The sequence below is a fragment of the Stegodyphus dumicola genome, chromosome 6, assembly GCF_044657685.1.
Source record: "Stegodyphus dumicola isolate Sdum_Otavi_A_Nest chromosome 6, ASM4465768v1".
Taxonomy (NCBI): domain Eukaryota; kingdom Metazoa; phylum Arthropoda; class Arachnida; order Araneae; family Eresidae; genus Stegodyphus; species Stegodyphus dumicola.
Window position 1 is genome coordinate 67,265,598 of NC_140773.1, and position 25,176 is coordinate 67,290,773.

General features: G+C 29.3%; 1 protein-coding gene across 1 annotated transcript in view; it reads left to right on the forward strand.

The window, feature by feature from the left end:
* Positions 1-23,051, forward strand: part of LOC118187503 (myotubularin-related protein 10) — an 82,652-nt gene extending 59,601 nt beyond the window's left edge. The window contains exon 13 of the mRNA XM_085818467.1: positions 7,044-23,051. Coding sequence (XP_085674593.1) covers positions 7,044-7,886 — 843 coding nt within the window. The 3' untranslated portion in view covers positions 7,887-23,051. The remainder of the gene's footprint in view (positions 1-7,043) is intronic.
* The last annotated feature ends 2,125 nt before the right edge of the window (positions 23,052-25,176 follow it).

The following is a 25,176-nucleotide window of genomic DNA, read 5'->3' on the forward strand; positions in this document are numbered from 1 at the left end:
CTACCAAGAATGCCACCGCATATTTTATCTTTGAAAATTGGTTCCCCAATCAGCCTTCTACGAAATATAAATTCACCATGACTGTGCAATGGGACTAGGCTATCAGTAAAAAAATTAATGAATAACATAATTGAGGCAGCCATTTTAAATGGGAAAACACCAAGGGGAACATGTACTACTACCACGCATTCCCATGATACCAACAGATACTCCATTTAAATTCAAATGTCTACAGTTTTCTGTACGACAAGCCTTTGCAATGACCATTAACAAAGCACAGAGACAATCATTGCAAGTAATGTGGATTAAATTTGATAAATTGATGCTTCTCACATGGACAGTTGTACGTGGGTGTTCACGAGTTGGAAAACCATCGAATTTATGTGTTCTTGCACCAGATAGAAAAACAAAAAATGTTGTATATTTACAAGCACTACTAAGATAAAGTTCACCATCAATCATCAAATATCATTCATTTCATGATGATATTTAATAATTACAAAATTATTGTTCAATTGAAATTCGTTTACAATATTGTTTAATATCACAAGTGTAGAAGCATGTTTATTCTACCATCAACTATGTATATCTATGTTTTGTACATATGTTATATTCAAATGACATATATGTAGGGATAATTTTATTGTTAATTTTCATTTTGATGTATTGTATACATTTGATCATTAATAAATTATGTTTGAGGTATCCAAACTTCCCTTTTGTTCAAACACAGCAGTGTGTGAACGGGTACAGCTAGTATATGTATGATTTAATAGGCCATTTAAGGAAATCATGTGGTGTCCACATGAGATTTTTTTTTTTTTTTTCCATCACCATGCTGCAGAAAAGTTGCCTGTCACCGAGCTATGCAAAACAAAAACAAAACAAAAAAAGTTTTTATATCAAAATATATCTTCCATTCATGCATTACACTCAGAATATTGAAAAGTCATCATGAAATTTTGTTTCTCATCTTTTTCTATAATTAAGCTCATCAAAATGCAGTTGTTCTTAATGTTAATTTTCGTGCATGAGAAAGATTAAAAAAAGTTTGAAACCTGTAATTTCAAAGTATTAATTGTTTGTGTGACAAGATCTTCAACATTTTTCTGTTGACTTAAGGAATGGATAATTCAATGTGTTCAAAGCGAACCAGTGAAAGTTTTCACAGCCAGAGACTTTTTTCCTGATTGGCCCATTGAAGGATTTGGTCCCTGTGCTTATGCTATGATGATAAGGGGCCCTATAAGTGATGAAATAGGTCATTGAACTTCAATTTATAGTATTGGAGACAGTAATGAGGCAGTTCATCGTATAGGAATACAGGAGACATAGCCTACTGCAGTGGCCTCCCAACATGCAACTTAATCTTGTAGATAACAACATTTATCAAATAAGTTTTAATTATAATTCCGCTCCCTATCACATCAAATTCAATAGAAATCTCATGTATAGTCCGTGAAAATTATAGTAGAAGCTATAACTTTCCCCAGTCGTATAGAGGAAGAAACATGGCCAATATATTATTTTCCTGGTTCTTGTATGAAGGAATAATGGTCCTCTTTTTTAGTTCTTTAAAAATACTTTAAATTTATTTTCAAATTACCATCTGTCATCTTTTCTTCTATCAAAGTTCAAATCACAACCTGTTTCCTTAATAAGTCAAGTATGCTTCCATGAAGTCGAGTTGCTGAAATTCAGTTTACTACCATGTAATGGGAATTGAAATTCTGTGTGTTTTTATAGAGATCTTGTAACTGACAGCTTTCATATCTTCAACTTATTTGGCCTGTACATTAAATTCATTTTCTTCTTTTATTATTTCCTTAGATTTTTACAACTAATTTAAAGTTTGATTCAAACAATTTTCTTTCGCATTTAAGAAAATTGCTCTTGAAATTAAAAGCCTGTATTTTTTATTTGAAATCTGAGGATTTATTTTAGGTCATATGTAAATTTCAAATTAGCATTTCCGTGCTGCTGATGTTTCATCTTGTCTGTTAATTTCACTAACACCTGAAATTAGTCTTTTCATTTTACCATAATCAAATTCTTATCCTAGCGAGACAGAAATGTAGCCACTGCACTTGTGGAAAGCATTTGCTGCTAGCAATGGTATGCTAGCAACCCAGTGAAAAAAATTACATAGCCATATCTTGATTAATTAAATCAGGTCTTTATATTAAATAAATCTCCAAGTGTCATTTATTTATGATGGAGTGTTAGCCTAGCAGAATTTTGTTCATATCTTTTGGTATTGCTTTTTATAACAGTTTGTTTTAATATCTCTTTGTTTATGTTATGTATCTTGAGTTTCTGGGGCATAGTTTTTAAACTAATTGGCCTATTTTAACTACTTAAAATTTAATAACAGATTCTTCCACTAGACTCGTTTTTGGTGTGTGTATGTTTTGAGTTGGCAAGAAAATATTTTTTATAAATCTCTATAAATATCTTAAATTTGGCATTTTTCCATTATGCACCTGCGTTATTTCTTAATGCCTGTGAAAGAGAAACCAAAACACTTGCTAAGACACCCCATACAAAATAATTGGCAGGTACTTCACATAAAAAGTACCTTAAATTCATTTGATTGTATTATTATTTTTATTTAAGTGTTGTTATATTGAAATATTGTGTTTTGTTTATTTGTTGCTTTTAGGCTTTTATTTTGTTTGTAATTGAATTTATAGTCATATATTTTGTATATATATATATATATATATATAATTTATCAAGCAAAGCAGTAATAACAATTTTGGTCAAGAAAACATCTTGCGCAATATGCTGCAAAATAAGTAAAAAATAAAAATTGTAGAAAGCTCGCCTAAAAGTTACCAAGAGCTGCTGCTCCAAAAGGTTAAAGACGTTTTCAAAAATTAATACACATGAAAAGCAAATCATTAGACATGTAAAACATAAATACAATAAAATTAAATAACAGAAAAAGTTAAAAGTAAGCGGAAAATGGTAAATTAGCCCAATTCGACATCTAAACAGGCTTTTCAAGGGAAATTTCAATTATTTGATCGTCGAATCAAGCTAACCCCATTACGCGTTTCGCCGAAACAGACAATTGAAACTTTTTCGCTAAAAAATTTTTGACAAAGTGTCTTGGAAATTTTAATAGTCTCAATTCTCCGTTCCAATTTCCCGACGCGTCCGCTCAGAAAGACACATTAAGGTGTTAAAATATGTAAATCAAAATCAAACTTTCTAAATCTAGTCTAAAATTAAAATCAAAACGAAAATAAATAGCAATGAGCTATTAGTCCTTAAAATACAAATATATTCGGGCTGGGCCTGCAAGCTTAAAGATTAACAATTTAATTTTTAAAAACTGTAGATTTTATGAAACTGTAAGAAAACCTGTAGTTAATAATCAATATAAAATAAAATTGAGAAAAGAACATCTCAGTGGGTCTTGCTAAGACCAAGAAAAAGTTGTAACAAAAGAAACAAAAAAACTGACCTTTGGCGATGTAAAGCTGTCCCTCTGGAAACATGCAGAAAAATGGCTGCTAAATTCAAGCGTCTTATTTTTGGATGACGTAGGTAGGGGGGAGCGAAGAGTTGTGGGCGTTTAGCCAATGCGAAGTGATTTTCGTTATCTGTAACTCGTCTCCTGTTATCGGAGGGGGCCGGAAACCTCGTGAACCGTGTGAAGAGCTCAAAAAATGGCGCTTGGCTTGTAGAAGGATGGAAAAAATTCTTGCGAAGTGAAAATGGCAAATTCAGCTAAAACTATAAAAACTTGGCCATTAAAGCATGAGAAAAAGGAAAAAACAGTAATTTGTTAAAAAAGTCGTAATTCTTCAAGCTAGCGGGCGATCAAGCTACTATGAAAAATGAAAAAAGCCCGATTTGTTAATAAAAGCAGTAATATTGGCCACTAAAGAAATTTAAATTTAAAAATATGTACATAATAGTATTTAAGATTAAAGTGCCAAAATTTTTAGGAGGAAAGAGAATGAATAAACGAGAATTTTCTGTACATTTTTACAATAGATTCTCTGAATTAGTCATCCTTCTTAAACCGTCCGAAGCTTTAGGTTTAAAAAATCATTATCTAACTCAAAAAATCTATAATTAGGTAAGGTTAATGCCAGCTTTGGTCAGGGAATTTTTAATTATTTTATGTGGTATTTGGTTACTTTTTAAAATAGTTACGAAGTATAGTATTTCTTCTTGTAAGTGATCCGCAGTATTGCAAATTCTTTTCATTCTAAGTAGCTGAGAATAAATTGTGTTGATTATTACTCTTTTGGAAATATTTGAATTCCAGTTAGTGAGTTTAAGTGTGGAAAAATTAAATTCTCTTCTTTTATCGTAAACTTTAATAAAACGGTAATCAATAATATGTAAATCAAGGTAGACTGTATCATGCTGTTCTGTATTGGTTTTATTAAGTTTTAAGCAAGCAGGGTAGATATTAGCGTTTTCTATTTTGTTGTAGTTATTAAATGCTATGACATCATCAATATATCTATAGATGTGTTGGAAAAAGAGACTTTCTTCCGTTCTGAGTGAACGTACATAGGTTAGTTCTTTAGTGAACAGGAATAATTCACAAACTGAAGTTGAAAAATTCCCGCCCATAGGTATTCCCTGAACTTGTTTATAGATGTAATTGTCAAACTGAATAAAATTATTGAAGAGAACACTGGTAAGGAATAGCTGCCATTTTTCGTTGCTGAGAATGGTAGAAATTTGTGGAAATAAATCTGGAAGAACAAGTAAACTTGTAAAAATTTCTTCGAGTGGTAGAGATGTATAAAGGTTTTCAAAGTCGTAGCATTGGATATGTTCTATTTGAAGGGAATTCAGAGTTTTAATAACTTGTTCATTACTAGAGATCATCCAGTTGCAATGCAAACCTTTAAAATCATAGTTATTGATTAGTTCACGAATCATACGAAGTTTTTGCGCAAAGAGATAATCTATTTCTTTGAGATAACTTTTAGTACTATTAGCTATGAACCTGAATTTAATTGGAGACTTATGAAATTTCGGTAAGGCATAGAGATTTGCAAACCTGTTGTTATATTTCTGGGGTTGTATTTTAAGTCTTTTATGTAGTGCTTTAAATTTATTTAGAAGAATCTGAGTACTGGAAGTTATTTTTTGGTAAGTGCAAGTGTTATTTAACTCTTTATGCAGAAGGTTGTAGTAGAAGTGTTGTCAAATAATACTAAAATTGTTGTTTGCTTTGTCAATCTTCGTGATGATAAAGTTATGTTGCAATTTTTGAATGAGATCCTCCAGGCGTTTTTTATTGTGTAAAGAGTTGAAATTAGGCGCCTTGAAAAGCAAACATTGAAATTCTTTTATAAGTGCAGCTTTCCATTCAAGAAAAGTTGTAGTGGGTAAATTGGATCTTGTACTAGCAATAATAATAAATTTATCTAGATCAGTATTGAATTGTTTGAGGCAGACGTGTCTATTAAGACTGAAAGTAGGACAAAACTTGGTGCCAAGTTGCATAAGGTTACGTAATTCAGTATTTTCTATAATATTAAGATCTCCTGTGACTATATGTTGGTGGAAAGGATCGACATATTTTTTGTAGACAGGCATTTGGCAGTAACAAGTGCTATTATCTTTTATAACGTGGTGGTTTATAACTAGTTGACCCAAGGTTTTTTCAAATTTAAAACAGGGTTGAATCTGGACAGGTTGGTTAGGAAGCAAGTGCTGATATTTTTTGAAAATGCTAGGAATTTTGAACTTCTCGTAAGAAGGGTGTTTGAACTGAATAGTACAAAAAAGTTTTTTGCGAAAGAAATTACTGTTTTTTAGTTTAAAATTGCAGAAGTCTAAAATAAGATCCTTGACTATTTTGGAGCATTGAGACGGTTGATTTACTGTTTTAATCAGATTCCATAAGGTAGTATTCTTAAAGGTATGAAGAAGTTTTATGGCATTTTTAACGAAGTCTTGATGTCCAAGGTAAGAATTAAGATTATGAATAATTAATTTCAGATCTTGTGACGAAAAAAATTTTTTGTTTTTAGCATCACCTCCTCTAGTACCTCTGTTAGTAGTAGTGCTAAAAAATCTGAATTGTCCATATATAGAAATCTTGTGCTGCCTATTAGTGGTATTACTGAGATATGCATTCAGTCCGTAAGGATAAAGTGACTTATTTTGAAGTATGTAAATCGACTCCTTAAACAGTCGAAGTTTGGTGTTAGGAACAATATCAAGCACGTTAATTTCTATGTGATCAAAATTATGTTGATAATAATGTTCAAGAATAGCTGTAAGTTGATGATCTTTGGTGCTATTATTGTTATTATTTTTAAATCTTTTAATATGAGATCTATGGTTAATATATATATATATATATATATATACCTTTTTGGAAGATTTGGAATAAGCATTTTTAAAACTCTTGGAGCAGTTTTTCCCAAAGCTTCTAGAAGTCTGTGCAATGCTATATAAATATGGCTTCAAGATCTAGAATGGTCAGTTAATCAGCTTTGTGGTTCAAGGAAAGTTAGCTGAATTTCATCTTCTACATCTTTCGAGTGATTTTGGGCATTCACATTATATCTCGTGCTTAATACTCATATTTTAAGGAGGAACTACTTAATACTCATATTCTCATGTTATAAAATCTGAAATGCAATTAACTTCTGAATTAAAATTTATATTTTTTATTTACATCGGTATATAGTAGTAGATTGCTTAATTTGTTTTGTTTTCCAGTTTAATTACATCTTTTTGGGCCTTTTACAGCTACTTATTTTTCTGCAAATCATTATGTATTATAGTAATTTTCAGTTTCTTCTTGCTGATCTCTAGTTCAAAACAATATTTACTTCAATAATATGAAATAATGGTATTTTAAGGTAAATAGTTATGTGAAATATGTATAAAATTTTAAACTATATCAGTTTTTATTTATTTATTATTTAATGAAAATGTAATCAGATATGTTTTGAAATAATGCGTATAAATTTTAATGAAATATTTAGTACTTGAGAAGCATGCCAATCTTATATAATTCATTAAAGTTAAGATATATTTTTCTTTTCTAGTCTCCTATTTTTCTGTTATTCTTGGACTGTGTCTGGCAACTTACTGAGCAGTGCCCTGCAGTATTTGAGTTTTCAGAAACATACTTAACTACAATATGGGACAGCTGTCACATCAGTGTATTTGATACATTTTTGTTTAGTAATACTAAAAGCCGTACGGAAGCTATTTGCAACCGTGGTGCTAGCAATAATTTCAGCTTACGAAGTGTTTGGAGGTGGTCAAAACAGTTTCTACGAAGTGACTTAAGACTTTTCTCAAACCCACTTTACATTTTGAATAAATATACAGCTGTTGCTCCTAGTAAAATGCTTCTAAAAACTGAAAGACCCAGATCTTTTAGTTGCCTAAAAGATACTAGTCAGTCGCAACGACGCCCACTTGTAATTAAAAAATATGAAGTTCAGCCTATTGTATGGGATGAAAGTGAAGAAAATCTTTTGAAGATAGATCCCTTTATAAAATCCCTTAAGTTATGGCATCAGTGCTATTTAAGATGGATACCTCTTGCACATATACTTGGTGGTGGCTCTCCAGTATTATATTTGACAAATTTAAAACTCAGCAGTGAAATTCAAGCTTTGGAAAAAAAGATAAAATATTTATCCAGTCAAATTAAAAATTCGAAACCTCCATCTAGACACAGGAGAGTTGCATCCGATGATTACACTATTTCTGCTGATGTAATTGATTCATGCCAAATTCAAGAGGGCTCTTCCATCATTACATCTGTATTTCCTTTTGCACCAGTTGCTCCATGGGACTGGACTTCATACCATTTCATTCCTTCTACCTCATGTCTGAAAATAAGCTATACTGAAACCGAAGAGGCCTTGGATGATTAAAAAGTTTTTCAGCTATGGTTTACAAATATATAATAACTATTAGCATTATCAGCAAATATTGTACATACGCCAAAATATTCCAAAGTGTATTCCATTTTTCTAAATTATTAAAACGTCCAGTTTTTCTCCATTAGTATTATTTAATATAGTATTTGTTTTATTCTGGAATTTTCAGTTATTTAAAATGTGTCTGAAACTTTGGTTCCAGGAATTAATTATAAAATCTTAAATGTAGTAACTTCTGAATTGAAATTTACCTTCTTTATTTACATCATTGTATAACAGATTGCTTAATTTTTTGTTTTTCTGTATCACAGCTCATATACAGTAATGCAAAATATGTTCTTTGTTGAGTTTGATCATTCTTGATCAATTATGTAATTTTTCTAATATGTTTGGTATTCATATATGAAAACCATGACCATATGACCATGAAAGTTGGTGAGATTTCATCAAACCTCTGCTAAGGATTCTGATGGAAGTTTGAATTAACAAATTATTCTTTAGTTAGTTAGACAATAACAGATAGCTCTTTATTTAATTAGATAATTAACAGATACGAGTTAGGAATATGGTACATATAAACTTAAATAAGCTCAATCATCAAGCTCAAGAGTATTTGGCAAAGAAATTCTTTAAAATTAGTGGCAGTAATTCTGGCAGTCCTAGATGTGTACTGGACTATAAAATAACAACAAACTATCCCATTCTTTATGAACTCAACACCATTAAATTTACTTAAATGCAAATCAAAGTGGTATTGCACTTTTCTATGTCTTATTGCACCATTTTGATGAATTCTGTGAAATTTTTTGAGTATGTGTGTCAAGCAGTATAACCAGATGCACAAATTTGAAAATGTTGCATGTATTGCTATTCTGTAGAAGGTCCCAAATTTTCATCCATTTTTTAAAAAAAAAAGAAAAAAATGGTTAATTTCCTCGTAAATCCTAACCTACCTTATTGATGATCAGGTTTATACAAAACTAAAGTGAAATTCTTGTGAATGTGCTGTGATTTCATATTTATGCATTATCCATGATAAATTGCTTATTTGGCTACATTGTCGGAAATGGTCAATGGCAAAATACATAGTTACTTATATTTTTTTAGCAAATGTTTAAAATAGTATGTTAAATAGTTTTTTAAGTGACATATTATAAAGAAAAGTAACTTTTCCTTTTTTAAAAAGGATTCATTAAGAATATATATATTCTGATCGGGTCTACTGAAAGTCTACTGAACAAAAGCCCACAAAACAAACCTCACTGTGATAATTGCCCATGTGATATACGTACACCGATGAAACCTAAAGCACACATTGATGAAAGCCCACATAATCAAAAGGACATGTGGTTTTTATCACTATAAAATGTGTTTACAGTTGTAATTATAATAAATGGAGTGCTCAGATTTGAATTTTAATGTTTCAGAAATATGTCAGCTTTTATATTTGATCACTACTTTATTTGTTTATTTTATTAGGTAACAAGCAAACTTTATGCTTTCTGATTAAGTGATTAGCTATAATGTTTCAATGATAAATCTGGAAATGTATTTTATTTATTTACTTATTTATGTCATTTTGGTATGTGTATGTGAAAATGAAAAATATCATCAAGTTTCTCACATGCTATTTTTAATGTTATATGGCTGAGATTAAATATAATTATGTTTCATTATTAAAAAAATGGGGGAAATGGTATTTAATCAAAGAACGGGGGAGGGGAACATTTTACAGTTCTGACAGAATATTTCAAGCCACTTTTAGTTCTTGAACTAAATTGTTAAGTTGTAACTTTTTGGACTTAGGTATGCTGACTAAAAAAAAGCATTCCAGTTATTTAATTGTTATTGTTTGAAATCAGTTTAGATGCTAATATCAAGAAATATATACAGAAATCATTAATCTCCATTGTCAAAAATCTCTTTTGTTTTAAAAAGCGATTTTGATTTTTATCTCTCTTATTTTTATTTTGTTTCTCAATGTGACATTGCACAGAGAGGCTCCAAGCTCATGTGAAAGTGCACATTTGCCTGCTGATTTGGAACATGCAGCGCTTGAACTTTATCTTTGAATTACTATGCTAAAAATGAAAATCCCAGAAAAATTAATTGGCTCAACAATTTTGTTCAGCCTCCTTTCTTACAATACAACTCATTTTTTTCCAACTTGCACTTCTATGTTAACTTTCATGATAGAGACAGTTACCATTGAGATGTCTGTAATAATTCTCATGTGCTTTTTTCATAATCGATTAACTGAATATTTGAGAAGTTTTCATTAAAAAAATATAATGCATTACAAACTTATAACAAACTAATGTTCATCTTTCTCAAAAACCAACTTTTTTGATATCTTAAGTTTTCTAAACAATAGTTAGTCTTTTATTGAAAAGTTTTAAAATTATTTTCATTATGTTCTTTTCTTTACAAGTTGAAATTAGGCAATATCTTTACCCTATGCTCTTAATATCCTTTTTGAAATTTTGAAATATGAAACAATTTGTTCGCCCGTGATCTTTTTGGTATTCTAGGGAAAAATGTGTGCTTTCTTATGGTGATTAAAAGAGTATACTTAGAAAAGTAATTGACTTTATAAATACAATCTGAATTTTTCTCTGAAATAAACTGAAAATGAGTTGATTACAAATTTATGTTAAATGCGCTGAAAAATATTGACGAGGAAAAATTTACCTAAAATTTCTTTCCATATGCTAAAATAGAATTTGTTGATGATACTCATGGCCCCAAAGATTACATTCAGGGCTATTTGAATTAAGAATAACTGATTTGTTATTCACATAAACCCAGAACCAGTGCCAGGGCTCCTAAGGCCTCAGTCTCAGTGCTCAATAGAAGCAAGATAAAATTTAATGGAACAACTTGTCATCAGTCGCCAAGCTCATGATGCATAGCCAAATATGTATAGTGAAGGATACCTAAATTTGATGATGATAGCCACTAATTTTAAAGGTTTTCAGATATTGCAAAATAAAGGTGAAATTTCCCAATTAACGGATTTTGTAAAGAAATGTGGAGGAGTGGTATTTAATGAAGTTGATGTAAAAGAAGTTTTTCATTGTAATGAAAATGTTTCTCAATCATCAATAAATTAATGAATGGCGAAATCTGTAGTATGTGTCTAGATCCAGAAAATACCGCTACCGATAGAAGAAAGTGACAGAGAAGTTACTGAAAATGAGAAAATTTCGGTTAACAAATAATCGGATTCTCGAAGCAGCAGTTACAGGACTTCAACTATGTAACTAAACAAGAGATTATGTCTGTCTACAGAATTAAAGAGAAAGTATTAGCGCAAAAAATGAAACAACTTATATTGAAAGAAATGTTTAATAAGGTAAACAAATAAATATTAAGGTTTTTTTGTAAATTTTGAGGCTAAAGTGCAGAATCGCCCGCTTTTTTGATTGGCGTTTGTTTGGCGCTTTTTACAAGAGTAAGAAGAATTGGATTTTTGTCAATTTTCTTTGACTTTTTAAGTGAAAATAGGTCAATGTGTACATGAATAAAGTCAAGGGAGTGCGCATTGCCATTTTTGTGCAAATCTGGGATTTTTTTTAAGTGAAAATATGTCGATGTGTATATGTATACCGAATATGTGCAATTCTTAAAAACGCTCCAAGCAGTGGGTGATTCTGCACTTTCCCCAATTTTGATACCCTTTAGATCATAAATGCTTCATTATTTCATAAATCACGATTTCATATTTTTAATTTTATAATTTCTACATGCCATCTTACTAGGTTTAAACTGATGATCTAATATCCGTAAAAATCCCAAATCTGGAATCGCCGAAGTTCCGACGAGCCCGGATTTCAGATTTTGTACTGTATTTATGATAATGCACACATATGTTTTCTTAACCAAAATAGAATAGAATCTCTTTCATAATAGATTAGAATCATAATAGAATAATATAGTAATTCATAACAGAATTTAATCTCTTTTGTTGAAATAAAATTTCGGTTTTAATTCTCTATATTCATTATATAAAAAATTTACTAAACTGTTAAATAATTTATAAATTATTCTCTGTACATGATGAAAATTTACATGCATTTTATGCCCCTTATAATTTTGTAGAATCAGGAGATGCAGTATGGCCAGCATTCTGTTTTTCCGACTTATGCAAGGGCCCTTTGTCATGTTAAGTTACACAGATAGATACAGATTCGTAATTATATTAATTTTATTTTGATTGACTGTGTTTTTTTAATTCAGCCAGAGCTAAAAATGTGTGCTCTATTACTTTAATTATTTTCCAGTTATTTGTTATTAATTTAATTTCATTAATTTATTTTTTATTTAATTTTTTTTCATGAATCTTCTTTGTCTAACTGAAAAAAAATTGGGAAAAAATATTATTTTCGACATAGCATATACATTGGTGTGGGTTTTTGTCAGTATGGATTTTTATCAATATGGGCTTTCATCAGTGTGGGTATTTGTCATGTGGTCAGTTATCATAGTGAGGTTTTTTTTGTGGACTTCTGTAATTTGTGCTTTCGTGTCCATTAGACTTTTGTCAGGTCATCATTCTGATCAAGTGTTAATGAAATTCAGGCAAATACCTTAAATCTATTAAATATGCATACTTAAGTTCATTAAAGAATTGAGAGTGGCACTTGGTTAAGCAGTGATATGTAATTTCACAGTATAAATCTTATATTAGTTGTCTCAAAAGAATTTGAGATTAATTAAATTATTAAATAAGTTTTATATTAGTTGAACTCAAATTTTTTTCCATCAATTATTAAGTGTAAATTCATATCACAGTATCATATAGAAGTGTGATACCTTATATTATAATAATTTCATATTATTACAGTAGGTATTTCATATTATTAAGTATATATTTCATATATTAAGTATAATATTAGTATATGTTATAATATATATAACATATACCTTATATCATAATTATTTTTGTAAAAATCTAATTTAATTACGAAATTTGAATTCCATTTTGCAGAGAAGGGAGGCAGTGGGCTAAAATAGAACTTCTTACAGATTATTCGTATAAAATCATATTAATCATATATTGTTTACTCATGCATGCTTTTATATCTATGTATTTGTTCACAAAATCCATTTATCATTAGTTCTTATTTTAATAGTCACACCCAGTTAAGTAATATAATATGATTATCAGTAATGTTATTAAATGAAATCTATCATATTTTGTCTTCTGTGTCTAAAAAATTTCAATACTAGGTCCTTAACTGATAACTGTTTTTGGAAAATAAATGTCAATTACAGCAAACGTTGACAAGTTGCAGTTAGCAAAGGAATAAATGTGTGGCTTTAAGAGGAAAAGATCCTATAATAAAGCAGTGAAAATGACCCATTCTTTAACTTAAAGCTATTTAGTATTAAATAAATTATTGTACCTTATACTTTCAAAAGACAAAATCTGAAAATTAAGCCACTTCGTTTTTAACTGTGTGATAAGCACAACTTCATTCATAAGGCTGGACAATTGAAATTTGAACATAAAGCCATGAAATTTAAGCCAAAAAAACTAATTCTTTTCAAATTTTTCACATTCAGAGCTCTTTTCAAAATGAAGTTTTTCCTTATAAAGCAAAAAATTTCAATTCAGAAGTTTTTCCGATTTAGAAACATTTGATTAACTTTTAAAATAAATATAACAATAAATAGATATAAACACAATTAGTATAATGCTACATGTTTAAAATCTACGTAATGAAATTATTTTTATGTTTTGAAAGAGAAATTTTGTAATAAGTTGAAATGAATTATATAGTGTGATCCAAATGTCAGGCATATCAGACTTCCAAAAATTGTGGAAATTACAAAATGCATAGTAATGGCAAGTTGTGTCAATAGATGGCACCTCCTGTTAAAGTAATATGTCACTTGAAATTTTAGTTGTTGTTTATGCTGTAATCTTTAAAAACTGTTTGTTGGGTGTAAAAGGCAATGATTTTCCCCCATATCCATTTTGTTCAAATTGAGAAGAGATATGCAGCCACTTCATTTCATATGATAAGTGCTTCCCATTTTTTAAAATAATATTACCAAGCAGAAAAGCATTGTTTTGTAAGGTTCATGAATATATGGAAAGGTCTCTTAAACAAGTTTTCTATAAGAATGCATTGCGAAATAATGTTGAATTATAAAAATTCATCCTGCTTGAGAAAAGCATATTTCTTGGTCATCACCTCATCATCAAACTCGTCTTCTTTCATCAAATAAATAATTTTTAAAGCTAACTGCATAAACTGGAACTAAATTTTGAAGTGATGTATTACTTGTAACAAAATAGGAGTGTCATCCACTGAAACAATTTGCCATTGTTATCCATTTTGAAAATTTTACGGTTTTTGAAAGTTTCATATGCATGATTACCTTGTGCTTATGTTTTAAGTGTCAAATCATATTTAAAGGCTGAAATGTTCTTAAGTTTTCAACCAACGTAAAATCATTCTAAAGAATTGAGCGTTCTTTAAAATAATTTATTAATCAACATATGAGTAATGTTGGTCTTTTGAATTAAATTATTATTCTCTCATATAAACTCAAATCCAATGCTGTTTTTTTGTACAAGGTATTTTTATGTCACACGTTTTATTGATATGACGATTGATTATATGTCACTTGAAATTTTAGTTGTTGTTTATGCTGTAATCTTTAAAAACTGTTTGTTGGGTGTAAAAGGCAATGATTTCCCCCCATATCCATTTTGTTCAAATTGAGAAGAGATATGCAGCCACTTCATTTCATATGATAAGTGCTTCCCATTTTTTAAAATGATATTACCAAGCAGAAAAGCATTGTTTTGTAAGGTTCATGAATATATGGAAAGGTCTCTTAAACAAGTTTTCCATAAGAATGCATTGCGAAATAATGTTGAATTATAAAAATTCATCCTGCTTGAGAAAAGCATATTTCTTGGTCATCACCTCATCATCAAACTCGTCTTCTTTCATCAAATAAATAATTTTTAAAGCTAACTGCATAAACTGGAACTAAAGTTTGAAGTGATGTATTACTTGTAACAAAATAGGAGTGTCATCCACTGAAACAATTTGCCATTGTTATCCATTTTGAAAATTTTACGGTTTTTGAAAGTTTCATATGCATGATTACCTTGTGCTTATGTTTTAAGTGTCAAATCATATTTAAAGGTTGAAATGTTCTTAAGTTTTCAACCAACGTAAAATCATTCTAAAGAATTGAGCGTTCTTTAAAATAATTTATTAATCAACATATGAGTAATGTTGGTCTTTTGAATTAAATTATTATTCTCTCATATAAACTCAAATCCAATGCTGTTTTTTTGTACAAGGTATTTTTATGTCACACGTCTTATTGATAATGAGAAAACTAGAAATAAATATTCTGTGTTAATTCAGGAAAAAATACTTTTATTCAATTTATTTGAAAACATATTGTGTTTATTCCATAAATTAGTAATATTTTGTACATATGTTGATATTTATAAATCAAAATCTCATTATTAATATCTTTTTGCTATGTTTAATCTATTCACTTCTAAAATTTTATAACATAGACTGGGTCCCTATCAGTGTATATGTAATTCTTTTATTTCATGTTTTTTCATACCTTAGTAATTTGTACTAATTTTGTTATCTGTTTTTCCAATAGATTTAATAAACAAATGAGAAGTATACATAAAGTTCAAAATATGTTTTTTATGTGTTTACTTAATAATTCTTCAAAGTGCGATCTTGTTCCTAAAATCTATGCCATACTAGGAAACTTATTTACTGTAAAAGCTTTACAAATCTGAATAACTTTTATGTTAAAACTTAATTTTTATATTCAAGGAAAAATATTAAAATTAATATCTAATTATCCTTTGTAAAGGGAAACCTATTTTTCTAGACCTGTTTTACTTGTTTATTGTTGATATGCTGCGTAAGTAAAATTTTATGTAGTTATTTTTATTGGATATAGGGTTATTACAACATTCCTTTGGTCATTTACTGTTTTTACAGATTTATTTTTCCAGCTAGTATCAAACAGAATGTGTTCCCTACCATAACTGTTTGAAACAGCTTTCAACATAAAATATGTTGCTTAAGATTATAACTAATTTTTCTTTCTTTATTGTTGTGCTTTATAAAAGTAGTTGTTGGTATATATTACATAAAATTGTAGAGGAGAAAAAAGTGATAACTTAATCATTCTAATGTAATATATTTATGTCAGAAATATGTATTTTTATAATATTGTTTGAGTTAAATTATTTTATAATTTTGCTTGAGTTTCAGTTATGTTGTTGAATATGATATATTGAGAGGATTTATTATCTTGTAATTGAATATTACAAGTAAGTATTTTAAACAGTAGTTGTTGATTGCTTTAATACTATGTTTGTTACAAAAAAAATGTAATTTGCTTTAGTTCATAAGAATATAATTTTATGAACAACTGCTAATATCTGCTTAATAGCAGTAGTAGCTGTGTAATGTGATAATCAGGTTAGTTTTTAATTTATTTAAATATTATGGCTGATGTAAAAAAGTATTCAAAGAATTGTGCAGCCTTATTTGTTTTTCTTTGTTAAGAAAATTTTTAGTGATAACAGTTTTATACATGCTATAAAATGTTGACCAAATTACACTTTTAATCATGTATGTCATAGATTTTATTTTTATGTATAATATGATAATCTGCATTGAGAATATCTTGTGCAAAACTGTGGCAAAAATTACAACTTTTTTAAAAAAAATATTTCCATTGCATGAATGAAGCATTTTTATAAATTCTAAGGAATACAGCATTTTATAAATCTTTGTAAAAATTAACTTAGCAGCACCATTTGTATGGACTGAGATATTTGTGAATGGCATACAGCCTCAAAGCTTACTAATACCTTTAAAATAGCTAAATTAGTATATTTTGGCATTTCTCTGAAATGTAAAATGTGGTTTTTATTTAATTTTAATTTTTAAGTTAAATTTAAAGTTTTTAAGATAAATTATTTTCACCAATGTATATGTATAATTATTCTTACTATCAAAATTGTCTTTATATATCATATGTAATTTTTTGTGCTGCAAAAGCAATTTTTTTACATAGTTAAATTCTTAAAATGCAACCTAAGATTATCTTTTTAAAATGAAATATATCCATTTAATCTGAAATTGTCCACCATCCCTTTTAAAAAATGCAATATTTAATATTAACAAGGGGGATTAATATTACCTTAATTAATATTAACTTGGAAGGTGTTCCTAATATAACTGTCATTTATGAAAATTTGCCATTTTCAGATTGCCAGTGTTAAAAAATTAAGGATAGCAACTTTTCCATGACTTTTTAGTTGTAGATTTTTTCCATATTAAATATCAATTGTTTAGATGTTAATACAGTCACTGTATTTGTAACTGACATTATAAGTGTTACAGAATTTTTTAAATAGATATCATTAAAGTATTGTACATGTAATTAGATAAATTATAAATAACTGTAGCAAAATGTTATTTCCTATTACTGCTATTAGACTAAAGGTTTAGTATGTTTTATTTATTTGTTTTATATATATATATATAGTAGTGGAACAGATATGAATTAGTCATATATGCTCAGAAAGAATCAGAAATATCTACACTTTCTTACGTAACAAAAGTTTAAATGTGGAATTGGTCCATTCTTTGTCTCTATAATAATCTGCTGTACTCTGACAAGGCTTTATACTGATAAAAATTTTGTGGCTGGAATTGTCTTCCATTGGAATATGAGGTAAATTGGCCTCTGATGATGCATCTTGCTGCTCTTAATTGCTATTTCAATTTATTTTATTTGCATTCACTAGAATTCTGTGCTGGACAGTCGGGTTATTCAACAGGATTTATACTTTTATGAATTTCATTTTGTGCATGGGAATATCATTTTTTAGAAGCAGAAAACTAGCTGATACCAAATACTGCCATAAAGTTGGACTATAATAATTGAATTTCTTCAATCTTCAACATTGTTATGTCCTTTCAGAGAATTTTAATCTGAACTGTTTGCAGCGAGATCCTGATCTTCGTTCATTCAAACTTACCGTATATACCCGCGTATAAGTCGAGATATTTTGGACAAAAAAAAGACTTCAAAGTGGAGTGTCGACTTATACGTGGGGCCATAAAAATTAAAAGAATCGGAAGTTCAAAAATTTCTTTATATAATGCAGTTGTTTTCTTCCCGTCCACAAATTGGACGAATTATCAAATAAGTCACTTACTTGAAGTAATTTCATGACTTAAATTATGTGACGAACATTAAAAACAGCATTAAAAAGCTCGATATTACATTAATTGCTCAGTGGGTTAAAGATGCTTGGATACCCTCTGAAATGATTATAAAATCATTTAAAAAAATGTTGTATTAGCAACGAACTAGACGGCATGGAAGATGATGCTGTTTTTGAAAGTGAAAATGACGACGAAGGCTCTAGTAGTGATTGTAACAATACAGAGTTCGAGACTGAAAATATGTATGATGACGAGCCAATGACAACAGAAGAGTTCTATGAAATGTTTGGCGAATCTGACCATGAATTGGACGTTGAAGGATTTTGATTTTGTTTATTTACCAAGGTATTTTTTATCGTATATTTACTTTTTTTTTTTTTCTCAGATGATTTTGAATAAATGTAGTACTTAAAAAAAAATTTTCGAAGTTTCTTGATCGATTTCGGAAGTAGGGGGTCGACTTATACGCGGGTTTATTATTTTCTACGAATTTTTTATGTCGAAGTGGGGGGGTCGACTTATACGCGGGTATATACGTTAACAGGTGGCATAACATTGTCCCTCATTCTTCAATCATTGTCTCAAACATCAGACAACTAATGAAGATGCATTATTTGCAGCTTCATAGAATCATTTCCATTATTTGAAAATCTATTGACGATAGCTTCCTTATTGTTTTCCATTTCTGTGGTGATCATAAAATTTTTTTATGTGGTTTATTTACTTCAGTGGTCTCAAGGCAGTCTGTGGACGGACCCTTAAAGACATTTCAATTATGTATTTTTTGAAAATACAGTGTTGTGAAGATTTTAAGATTTTAGTAATTTGAAGTCCAGTTTTGCATTATACTTATTTCCATTAAAAACAAATTTGCATACCAAAACAGAAAATGCATAACTAGAGCTAATTAACTTACAGTGTGATATAAATCTTATTCAAAGATTTGAAAATACAAATTTGATTACCTTTATTTGTACTTAACAAAAAATAAATAAGCTCAATTATAAATTTTTGCACTAATAATAATATTCCTATGTTGGGAATACATTTATATGTGAACAGCTTTTCTTCAAAGTTGAAAATTAATAAGTAAAGAACCCATTTGACCTATGAGCATCTGCAATCTGTGATGAAACTAATTTCTATTAATTTATCGCCAAGGCAACAAACTTTATCAGAATCAAAATTTCATTGTCAAGCTGTAATGAGAAATAAAAATGTTTATAATTACTTGAATACAAAATATGTATTTTTATTTATTCATTGAAGAAACATTTACTCAATACCAGAAAGAAAGTAGAATATTTTTATTTATTCTCAAGTTTTATGTCATTTGGTTAATTTTCTCTGAAAAGGTAGAAAGTTTAAGTTATTCAATCATTAAATGCATTGGAATTATTTGGAAGAAATAACAGTCTAACAATTTAATTTTTCGTTGTAAATATATTTGAATTATGACATGTAACCAACAAAAATGCCTTATAGATAATCGACATTAGATTCTGGATAGAAAATAAATATGAATTTGAATTTTTCCTTTGCGATATTATTATTGTTCATGTGGGTATTATATATTTAGTAAGCTAAATTTAAAATTTATTTTAAATATTTTTTATTTCGTTAATAAAATTTTTTATTTTTTTAAAAAACAATCTGGCATGTGAACTGTTTTCAGATTAAGCAATCTGCATGCTATGAGTCTGAGACTACTGGTTTACCATTAAAACTATATTTTCTACCTCTTAATAAGGCATGTAGATGTTGCTTGATTTCTGAAAGGTATTTCAAAACCCTTGAGAAATATTGCCAATAGGAAAATGTAATTTTTATCACATATTTCATCATTTTATATCTCTCTCTGTCTGGAATTTTAATTAAATTATCAGTTCATAACTTAGCAATTATTCCCCCTGACCACTTATATTTTGCATTAACATCACAAAAGTTGATCAAAATAGTAGAAGGAAAAAAAAATTTTTATATTTATTTTTTGAAAAGTAACATTTTATTATGGTACCACATTGAAAAATCTACCTTACTTTTTGTATCCTATCTTGCTTGTATTAATGAAAAGAAATTTGTCTGTTTCTTTTAGTATAAATCCTAGCTTATATATATATATATTTATAACCCAAATTATAGATACAAGAGAGTATCTGGATATTTTTGCTCATGTAGCACATTTTTATTGCTACATTAGGTGCCGTTTAATGTTATCACCCAGATGGGATCGAGGAAGTTTTTCAGCCATGGAAGTATCAAAATGTTATATCACTGTGAGATATGTGTAAGAGTCATTTAAAACAAGGATGATATGGATACAAATACAAATGATTTAGAAAAACTTATTATAAAAACTAACCTTCTTGGTTATAAAAACCTTCTTCTTCTTCTAAACCTTTTTCCCATGTGTAACATGAATAAGAGTTGTTTCTCTTAGAAAATCTTCCATGAAAGCATCTCTTCCCATAGACAGACAGTCCTCAGGTTGTTTTGCCTTAATCAGTTAGTTCATTGTAATAAAGTTTTGAGGTAGCAATATTTTATCAACCAACTAATTTCCAGTAAGCATTATTAATATGAAAAAATGAATAGCAAATTTTTCTGTAAAAATTGCATAATATCCTCTGTTAATTATCTTTTCCTGATTAAGGTACTTTGAAAATTAAGGTTTCATATGTTTCTAATATATTTCCGTATTAGAAATATAAATTAGTTAAAGTCTGTTGATATTCTGAAGGATATTTTTTCGAATTGCTTAATGTTATCAAAAAAGCTGTGGACAAACATGGTCACATTAAGCGGCATCTGCTGTTTGGTTTAATTAGCTTTTTTAAAAAAGCTAGTTTTCAATTTTAAATAAAAATTAAGATTTGCCATAAAAATCCTTTAATTTTAAAATTAATTTTAGAATGAGTTATTCTTTATCAAAAAGAAGTTAAATCTGAGAATTAAGAAAAAATAGTAATTTGATGCTGAATAAAGCAGTCATTCCCTCTTATTGCAACTTCCATATTTATTTGAAAATTTTGATTAAATATGAATTTACATTTTGCATGAAAATAGTAAATTTAATTAATATTTTTCAGATTTGAGATATATTTAGACTTAATTAAGATATGGTATGTAGTAATAAATGCATAATGTAAACCTATAGAATTGGGATGCATTAGAAATGAGCAAATAAATAATTTCTTTACCATTTGATAATTGGATTAATCATTAACTAATCTATGTCTAAGCTAAATAAAAATTTTAATAAAAAAATTATAAAACCTGGCATTGGAACATTTATTAATTGTAGGTTGTTGTTTTTAACAATCCCCTTGGAGCGAGAAAGCCTACACCAAGTCCAAGAGACCTTGCCGCACAAGTGAATGGCTGACATCATCCTGCTCAGCTTACAGCTGTTTCAGGGAGATGCCTATACATTCCAGTTGATGTGTTGGAGAGGCAGGGAGGGAACAGACACATGAGGGAAAAGTCCTTCCTCCCCGAGTGAATTTCATGCATCGAAAATGCTTGCTTCTGAATCTGGCCATAGCCGTTTGGAGAAATCTAGTTATTTTACTCTGTAGTGACAGGCCTGGTTGCTCAGTGATATACCTTTTGCTTTTCCAATAGCAGGAGAAATTTCCCATGGCATGTTTGTGTTATTTTTATAGTGGGAATGTATTTCAAATGGGCTAAAATCAGTAGAAACGAGGCTACTGAGATCAAAACCTTTCCATGCAAGACCGTCAGCTATTTCATTACCCCAACACTAACTTTACAATTACAACAGTTGTAAGTAATGTGAACGATGAAATATGTGAGATCATTTGTTTAGTAAAGAAGGGAACAGATTTCTCTCCCATCTTAATTTAGCAGCAAATTGCAACTGTGTATGGAATGAGATTATTTTTTTATTTTTATCACATTCTGTTATTTTCATCTTTATTTTTTGAAAACTAATATTAATATATAAATTATGTTTTAATTTTAGAATAATTAATACAATGACTTAATGTTAAATAGTCAGTTTCTTTTGCTTTTCAAATAATAATTCACCTTTGCTTTTGCATTAAGCTGAAGTTTTACCAAAATAGACTATGTTGTGTATACACTCTAATATGTGTGTTATTTGCAGAGAAATAGTGGAATCTGATGATGGTTTTTCTTTTATCTTTTCTGTAAAATAGCATTTTAACTTAAAATCTTTAATGATTTAATATAGAGAACATTTTTCATGTGCTGTATAATGTGCTGTATTGAAAAAATACATTTCTGGATGCTAAAACTAACAAAAATAAATTTATGCATTTATTAACATACTTAATAAATTTTACTCATGCTACCTATGATAGTAATCTTATCTTTTGATAAGCATTTTTACATATCTAAATTGCAAAATAAAAGGATAAAGTTTCAGAAATAGGATTTTAGCAGTTTTTCATTTCTACAATTATCAAAATTTTTATTACCTATGTAAGAATTTATTATAAATTCATATATACCAATATATTTAATTTATACATGGTTGCATACATTCATTAATTACAGCAAAGCACTCGGCTTATAGTAAGAATACCTTTATGTAAAATTATTTCAATTTGAAATGTAGAATTTAGTAAACTCATTCTGATTTCTGACTGATGTGAAATAGAAAAATCAGTGACTGTAATATCATCCATATTCTAATTTATTTCTTAAACTATATTTTTAAATTTACTTATAAAGTAAGAGCATTAATATCGTAATCTATTATAATTTTCAAAGTTTGTTATACACATGTATCATGTAATTGGGTTAAAATTATCGTGTAAAATATTTTCATGTGTTGCTGCAAAAGATTTTAAAATTATTTGGGAAGCATATGTATGATTATAATTTTGTCTTAAATAAAGGTCAACATTTATTATTTGAAAAATGTTTTGTTTTATTATAACATCTAAAATGTATCATGCAGTGAAAATTTAAAGGTAGTGGAAAGTAAGTGCAGTCTCCAGAATAAGACACATGTTATGCCGTTCTTAATTTGAAAATAAATTATTCAGAGATTATATGGTAAAAGGAATTTTAAAATGTGAAATTAATCTTGGCTGACTTTCTTAGTACTCTTCTGTTATTGAGACCAAATTCAGGAATGTATGTAGATATGCTTGTGTTTATGTATGCATGTATATAGGTATGTGTGTGTATACACACTTATATGCACATACATACATACATACATACACACGTGCTATATACATATATTTCTGAATCCAGTCCCAACAACAGAAGAGTACTCTTTCTGATGTATGAGGGTCATTCTGAAATTTTTGAGATACACATAGATTTTGAAAGTTATACTAACGAAACAAAGTAGTCGTCTCCAGCATCAATGTACTTCTGTAGGCGAATTTTCCAAAAATTAAATGCTTCAAGCCATTCATTTCTTAGAATCGATGAAGAATTGCATTTATAGCCTCATCAGTCTCATCTTCAGAATGCAAACAATCTCCAAGTAAGTTCTTTTTTAGATTTAAAAAGTAGCCAGAAGGCACACATAGTTAGGTCGAGTGGATGTTCTATCACTTTAATGTGTTTTTATTCAAGAAAATCATCTGTAAATCTTGCTGAATGAGAAGCTGCATTGTCATGGTGGAGCATGAGTTCCAGTGGTGTAGCTAGGGTGGGGCAAGGAGTGACATCTGTTCCGGGAACAACAATCCAGGGACATCAAACTGATGTTACAAAATTTTAGAATGGTGCATGTTTCATTCATACAGAAAGGGGCGCAATATCTTCAGTTGTCCCAAGGTACTGAAAAACCTAGCTACACCTCTGAGAGTCCTCTAAGCTTCATTTTTTTGAAAAATTTCTAGAAGGCACTTAGTGGTGTACCAGTCAGCTGTGACTGTCATCTGTTCTTCCAGCCTGATGGCTTTGACCAGTCCTGTATTTCTGAAGGAAAAGAAATACATTACTTTTTTCATGGCACATTATCTTTTCACCATTGTTTTTGTACCTTTAGAATCAAATTTTGGCAGATTTTTAATACACTCAAAAGTCGTTAATTCGGACACCCATAATCCGGAATGATCTATAATCCGGATCTCAAAGCTAAAATCTTTCTGCGCATGTGCCGCGTTGACGCATGCGCATAGGCGTTTATGCGTGCGCACAAGACTTTTACGACTGCGCATATGCGTCTGCACAAGCGCAGAATACGTTTTCGCGTGCGCGTTTAATGTATAACGGACGTTATAAGCTAAAATTATCTAATTATCTATTTCAGTTAATGTTGATGATTGCGTTGTTTCTTAATCTTCGAATTGGATCCGGCTTATTATTTTTTGCAGACTCTAAGAGCAATTTTATCAAAGTGAGCTTGAACTTTCGATTATGTCAAATAGAACTTCCGATGCTTGAGCTCCCAAAGGATCTAGAAAACGAAAGTATGTCCATCAAACAAAAAGTGAATTGCTACAAAAAATGGATAAAGGCATATCCTTTGTTTATCTAACTGTTCCAAAATCTGTTTATCAATTTCACGCTGCTCTGCGCGGGGGGGGACATCGCGGCGCGCAATGAACTGGAAGTTGATCTGTCACCACTATCGTTATCTTCAGGGCAGATGTTTTTATTTTATTCGGCTTATAATTCCTTACTAAATGTAGTATTTCATCTCGATGTACTCCGTCTTTGATATGGTTTAAATCAAATTCCTCATCATTATAAATATCACGAATACAAATCAAATAGTTTTCTGGTTGCAATTTTCTAATTTCGGCTATGCGTAATGTATGCTTTACACATGCGCGCATTGAAAGAAATGTTTAATAAAGTAAACAAATAAATATTAAGCTTCTTTTTTTGTAAATTTTGATACCCTTTAGATTATAATTGCTCATTATTTTATAAATGACGGTTTCGTATTTTTAATCTTATAATTTCTGCATGCCATCTTACCAGATTTAAACTGATGATCTATAATCCGGAATCGCCGAAGTCCCAATGAGTCCGGATTAAAGACTTTTGACTGTAATATTGTTATGAAATGTAAAGCC